Source organism: Notothenia coriiceps, unplaced genomic scaffold (genome assembly GCF_000735185.1).
Source record: "Notothenia coriiceps isolate Sejong01 unplaced genomic scaffold, NC01 NC01_scaffold00027010, whole genome shotgun sequence".
In the NCBI taxonomy this organism is placed as follows: Eukaryota; Metazoa; Chordata; class Actinopteri; order Perciformes; family Nototheniidae; genus Notothenia; species Notothenia coriiceps.
In genome coordinates, this window is record NW_011359711.1 from 19,396 (window position 1) to 26,808 (window position 7,413).

At 44.2% G+C, this 7,413-nt stretch overlaps 1 protein-coding gene across 1 annotated transcript in view; it reads left to right on the top strand.

The window, feature by feature from the left end:
• The window catches only part of LOC104957423 (receptor-type tyrosine-protein phosphatase gamma-like), a gene marked incomplete at both ends in the record, with an annotated part of 24,973 nt that extends 17,842 nt beyond the window's left edge, over positions 1-7,131 (top strand). Inside the window, 3 exons of the mRNA XM_010785053.1 lie at positions 4,728-4,903; positions 6,060-6,195; positions 6,947-7,131. Coding sequence (XP_010783355.1) covers positions 4,728-4,903; positions 6,060-6,195; positions 6,947-7,131 — 497 coding nt within the window. The remainder of the gene's footprint in view (positions 1-4,727; positions 4,904-6,059; positions 6,196-6,946) is intronic.
• Positions 7,132-7,413: the final 282 nt, after the last annotated feature.

A 7,413-nucleotide genomic window follows, 5' to 3' on the forward strand; every position in this document is an offset into this window, starting at 1 on the left:
CACTACCACGCCCACCTCCTACCTATCCTCCAACCGAAGACTACTCGCCTCCGTCGCCTTTCCGCCGGACACGACCAACTCGTCCAGACGTTACCATTCGGTCCCTGGCCGAACATGGCTGTACGCTGCCCAATGAAAACAGGAGAATCAGTAAAGGTGGTAGTGACACTATCACCTATGAAACTGCTGCCCCTCCGGTACACCTCCAAGACCTCCTACCCTCACTACACCAGAGCACTCGCCCACACCGCTCCTCCGCCCGTCGTCTCCCTCCACCTACCAATACGGTATCTCCTACGATAAACGTCATCTGCTCAGTCACTCACTACTTACGTACTTAGTCCCAAAAGTCGTCGTCTCCTCCCTCTACCGTACCCCGCCTCCTGCCCGTTACAAAAATGTCCACCTTTTATCCGCCAGTACCACCTACACTAAATAACACCCAGCAACTTAACTAGACCTGACAACTTTTATGAGGCTTTCCAACGCCTACACTCCCCCCCTCCTATCTCACACCGACAGTTACCACTTCAACTTAAGACCTACAAGAAACTATGCCCTACACAACACACAAAACAAACACAACGAGAGGGGATATAACTACACACAACAAACCCAGCAAAACGTGACAAGTCACAACTACAACCCAACAGGAGGAGAATTTACAAAAAAATAAAGAACCTCAACTGGTCAAACCACTCTACACCTACACAACAACTCCACCATACCAAAACAACTACATTTTTTCACATACAGAAAACACAGATCGTCACTTTAACCTTCCCAACACGGGAACTTAACGGATAATATTACACACAACAATCCATAACCTTCCTTACTTTCTCCTCAACCAAGAGTTCTAGTTAGGGACACCAAATAGAGGAACAGTTTACTCCTCGTCACATAACACTAACACACGTCAACAAAATTTTTTGACACAGACAGAGGCCTTCCATCACAGCGGTTTTACCCTCACGGTCAAAACAGGGGGGGGGGGAGAATTATACAACAAAAATACACATACTAGGCTACCACCCTCAGGATCAGATCCACACACACAAATACACAGACTTATCGAAACGCCACTCCAGACATTACACAATATACATACACCTACAGTTACACAACGGAACGATATACATACTACTATCACACCAGACACCACTCAATTTATAATACGACCAACAACGACAAATAAAAATATAATGACACAGCACATAATTAGGAGAGAGGAACAGAAAGACGGAAAGAGGGACGAATAAACGTCGGGTCCTCGGCCACCAATATATATAACCCCCGAGCACCAAATTTAGGACACAGGTACACCTACAGCGAAATTATACAATCAATATTATAACCACCTATATAATATTTTTGCACACGCGAACAAACACACTTACACAGAGAGAAACACACAATAACATAAAACATACATATCACTCGACACCAAACTATAACGCTCAATAACACCACGAGGAGGGAGTTTATATATATAACAGCGAACCAGTACAGCGCTGGCAACCATAACAGGGAAAACACCCGAGGAACCACTCAGCAATACCACCCCCAAACAAATCCACACACATATATAACACACATACAAAAAAAAAACAGACACTACGATGCGCGTCCCGACGTCCACCAAAAAAAACCTCAACGCAAAAAGCAAAAGCGAAGTGGCTCGAATGACCATATACACAAGACATATCATGAGGCGAGATATTGATACAAGAGACTTTTGATCGCCCACATACAATCGAGTCAATGACACCCTACGCACGGCGCCATCTCACATCCGACACTACTCCACTCGCCGGGGACCCCGTCTACACCCCACAACCAAAAAAAAAGGCTCTACAACCCTCCGTCAAACACTCTCGCGGATGTCTCCTCGAATGACCTCCCGAAGAGTGCACGTCGTCGACTAGACACAACGACTTGTAAAGGCGACCTAAACACCTATTTTCCTTACTTCCTTTTGTATTCCCTGAACAATCTCGTTAGACAATCGCAATCGACCAAAGTTTCCCCTTTATATGAACAACTAGGACCGTCTCTGTCACAGTTGTACGACCCGACGGCCACTATGTCTGGACTGACACCAACTTGTCTCTTTTCTGACAATGAAAAAACGTCCATCTTTAATTTCCGAACTCAACGCCTCGCCTCAACCAAAAGGACACCACCACGTGCAGTCAGGAAATTAAAGGGAACCATCTCGATTGGTAAACTGCAACGGCATTAGACGCCCAACAACGGAAGTTAAGTTACTCGCCCTAGGTACTATGTTAAAAAGAGGAATAACTCCAACACCGGACTCTCGTCCTCTCACCAGTCCTACGATTATCGTGGAATAACGACGTCCACACCGAATTGTCCTAACCCGGGTCCTTCGATAAGACGAAATTGCCACCGCCTGTCATTTTCACAATTGATTACCAATTTTTGACGACACAACTTCCGAATGCTCACCCAGGGACTACCGAATAGCTGTCTACAAGTACCAGAAAAGCAAACCTCGAGAGATCAACACACAGACAAGATACAACTCAACGAGTACAGACACACATGGAAACAAGTCATCCCACCACATTTAGGAACTTACAGAGTGTTTGCATATGACGTCATACACTCACTACCCACAACCTCGTTAATTTTTTAAGACATGGGTAGTGTGTTGTAACGCCAAATGTAGTCGAATCGCGATTCTTTCTATTGCGACGATTTCACCGACGTGACGACTACCTGAATACTAGATTATGCGTGTCCCCGCCGAGCTCACAAAAAAAAAAAGTCCCCGGTCCTACCTTCGACCATACACAAGCACGTCGTCCCTGCTACCCTTCTCTTTGATTAGGCGTGACCCCATTTGGACTCGCACTCTACGCTCCAGTCGGTTGTCCCACTAAGCCCTTTAGACAGTAAAGACGTCCCTCTCTCCCGTGACCCTTCCGACCTGACAGGTTTCTCGATTCCGATCGTCCCCCTTGACAGACCCGGTCGAAATTGAGACGACGAACACGACACAGACACCATGGGAATGGAACAGTAGAGAGGGACCAGTCGTCTAATTACTCGGTACGCACCCACCTTCCCTGGGTGACAAAAAGACGTTAAACCCCACAGTTGGCCTATGACAGTAACCACCCTTCAACTATAGTCGCACGCCATTTCTAAAACCTCTCTGTGAAGTGGGTAGGCAATTGCGTCTTCCTCTTACGGTTCACGACAGACCTCACAACCCATCCGAACGAGGACACTCGGGCACGTGTCCTCCTCAGACCTCGTCCCACTTCTCCAGTCCACTCTATGCTAATACCGCCAATAAGGACTGAAAAACAACCAGCGGCGTACCACACACACCTAATTCGTCTTTTCGCCTTCAAGGGGAGTTAGGGACAGAGCCTTCTCCGTCGCTGCCCCCTCCCTCTGGAACTCACTCCCACAACCCATCAGAGACTGCACCGACCTCACCACCTTCAAAAAACTCACAAAAACTCACCTCTTCAATCTGGCTTTTAATGTGTGATTGGTTTTGTATTATTTGACTTTAACTTTAACTATATATTTACTTGTTGTTCCTTTCTTCTCTTTTCTTTTCTCTTCACTATTATCTGTAAAGCGTCTTTGAGCACCTGTAAAAGCGCTAACAAATAAAATCTATTATTATTATTATTATTATTATTATTATTATAATATAATGTTCGTTTATTCATAACAAACAAACAAACAAACGGAACCAGCTACAGGTCCCTGACGCTGGCACGGGGAAAGTGCCCAGAGGAGACAGACAGCGACGTATCCGGCTGGGCTCTTTATTGAAGGCTTCCGGCCAGGTGTAGCTCATCAAGGTTTATGCAGCTCGTCACACAGGTGCAGCTCGTCAGGCAATGGAACCTGCAAACACAAACACACACACAACCAGACGGCACCCCACATGGTGTGGAGGGGTCGTCACAGTGCTCAAACTTCACATGTGTGCTAACAGTCCAGCTGTGAAGACATCTAAGTGACAGTTTTGAGATTTCTTCAAATTCAGTTGACATGGCAACATAATGCTCGCTATGAAACACGGTTTTCTCATAACTTCAGTGAAAATGCTCCAAACAGCCCAAAACTTCACAGGTTTGGTAACAATGCAGCCATCAACACATCTAAGCGTATTATGGGATGTCATCAAATACCGTTGCCATGGCGACAGATCATTCGCCATCAAGTTAGTTCAAAGTTTGCTCTTTTTACCTCCTTTTATTCTCTTATCACACATTCAAGCCCCCAGTGTTCATGTATCATTTCAATCTAAATTCTTCACTGTCTTCTTACACATTACATTTAAGCATAGCAGTTCAGCATAAAGCATTTCCACTAGCAATTTCTTCGGGAATTGCATTCTCTAGTTCCATCCTATTGTACAGTACATACTTTATTATTCCTGCATTTGACTTGCCCCATTTGAATCGCAATCTTTATTTCTTTATATCCTAAGTAAATCCTATCTTGCGCTGTATGCAAGACGTTTACTGCCAAAACTATGCTGTAGTTTGTTCATAGGCTAGTAAAACCTTTACATATTTTAATCTACTTTAAAAGGTTTGTGGTTAATTGAAAAAAACTGTAACATATTTTAGAGGTTATCTAATTGTTCTTTTTTTTTTGTCCCTCCCGCAGTTTGATACGTTCAAAGCTTTGATGCCTTCCTCCTCTCTTTGCTTCTTATCACCATGCAGGGTGGGAAGGGGAGCGGGAAAATGCGGGCGCAGAGTGAGCGGACGGTGTTTCAGTATCATTACACCCAGTGGCCCGACATGGGGGTCCCGGAGTACACCCTGCCCATCCTCACCTTTGTCCGCAGGTCCTCCGCTGCACAGCTGCCTGACATGGGACCCATGCTGGTCCACTGCAGGTACTGATTTACACCCCACTGTACTGACTGTACCCCCTCCACCACTCATCAATCTTTCACCAGAGTTATTAACTGTTGATCCCTTTTCATAGTGTGTGCAGTCATTTTGACTATTTTATTTTGTAGTTGTACACTTTAATTTAAGGTATTTTGGATTATTGTGAACAGAGGCATTAATTTCATCCTTGATTTACTTTTAATAAAGCACTTTTTGTAGGGCCTTTTGCAACGACTGCATATCCAAACAGCTTTATTGAACCTGCTGTCACAGTTGCAAGCTTGTATTTAGGGCATTTTACAGTAAGGCAGGAGGGGAAGTTGCTGGTAATTTTCCGCTGACTGTGGCCCCGGGGGATTCATTATGAAGCGCTCTGCTATCGTCTGTGAGCGTCGATAATAACGTGTCACACTGCCTCGCGCTGTGGCTGCAGACGCACCACTCATTATTACCATTTGTACTGGCAAATACACACACACATCCTCCCGTTCAGGAAAAAAAGAACACATACACACACTCACGTTCACTCTGCTGCTCTGGAGGAAACAGGAAGCCCTGAATCTGAGAGTAGTCTATGTGTTCATCATTCTGATTACATTTCAATGTGAGAGTACACATGCCAACAAGGCTACCATGTCTTTAAGAATAATGGATGCCCAAAATGAAAGAAAAGTCTTCTGGGAGGCTTGACGGCACAGTCACACATGCGTAAAAATAAAAATGGCGAGTACTTGCCTCCCGTTAACTTCATGTATGATATCGCAGGGAAAATAAAACATTTGCTTCCAGTAGCATAGCAAGTTCGAAAGAGAATGCAGAACAAAATAGGTATGGTGATATTTAAGTCACGGTTATGTCTGCGGACAAATGACAACATCCTGAAACATTCACAGTCTGACGTGACAGGATAATTACACCATGAAGACTGTGAGCCACTGAGCATTCCTATATCTGGACTTCCAATAATTTGTGTTTTTTTTTGCTTAATAGCAATTTGGGAAATATATATTTTATAAGAAGTACGTTTCTATTTTTCAATTTTTTGTTTCATTTAAAGGTGTTTATCTTTGATGTAGACCCTTACATAATAACAACAGTGAATTAAATGCGTAATGAGAATATACATTTTTCATGTCTTTGGCCTGGTTTGTGCTGCAGTGCTGGAGTGGGTCGGACCGGGACCTACATGGTGCTGGACAGCATGCTACGGCAGATCAGAGACAAGAGCACAGTGAATGTTCTTGGCTTCCTCAAACACATTCGTACCCAGCGCAACTACCTAGTCCAGACTGAGGTGTGTATCTGTGTGTGTCTGAGAAATGTTTGTTAGACTTATCTCAGGTAAAGCAGCACTAACAGGTTTCTGCTTGCCCGGTACCCCATGCTCCATCCATCCTTCATGTTTATAATACAGGCCTAATTATGGTAACCAAGTGTTTCACATTTTTGTTCTCAAGTGGACATTAAGGTGTAATGAATAAATGCCAGAGGATCATGTTTAGAATTTAATCAGTGGTTAACATCAATGTACATACCCAATACATGGAAACGTTACACCCTGCAAAAGTTATCTTTGTAAAAACTCAACAGACCGATTCAATAGAAGACAGGCCATGCGAGGACCAACATGGAGAAAGTCAACTGGAAGTCATGAAGGCACTGTCACACATGCAGGAAATTACTATTGGCCATCTTTCACGGACTGTTTGAGTGCACAAAAACGACTTTGTTTGACCCAATCATTGTAAACACATTGTTAATATAACTTTAACTGACTCCTCTTGCATCTTTCAGGAGGGTGTATGTTTGGAATGCATGTGTGGTTGGTTAGGCTGATGAATCATATCACTTTTTTCAACCGTTTGCACAGGAAAGAGAGTTCATTTCTTCTTTGTTGAACATTCATTTCTTAAGAAAATCCCCAAAAGGGCTGTAACTCATACTTGTATTATTTCAAAATTGATATTGGAATGCAAACGTATGGTTTGGGCCTGTCAAACAGACGAGCCTCTAAAGGTCTTTTTCTCACCGTTTGGCTGATCCAGGAGCAGTACGTCTTCACCCACGATGCCTTGATGGAAGCCATTCTGGGGAAGGAGACTGAGGTGGCAGCGAGCCAGCTTCACAGCTACTTCCACAACATCAGGACACCAGGGAGGAGCGGGCGCACACATCTGGAGAGACAGTTTAAGGTGATTTCAAACTCTCATTCAGAATTCGCCTTGTTAATGTAACTGCTGCTGAGTAAGGTTGCATTACCTGCTAACTATTATCTTACCAACTTATTAGCCTACTATGATTAGCTTTTAACTATCAGCATAGGGTGTCAAGAGGCTGTGTCATGCTATTCAGGCTATTACCCTTCCCCTTGTGTGTTATGAAGGTTTTTATGCAAGTAAACGGTCTGCAGAGTCACAAACCCTCAAAGTACACCCTGTAGCGAGTAAAACTCTGGAAAGTGGAGCCTCGCAGATGGGGGTGCTGCAGCCCCCTCAGCACCCAACCCCCCCCC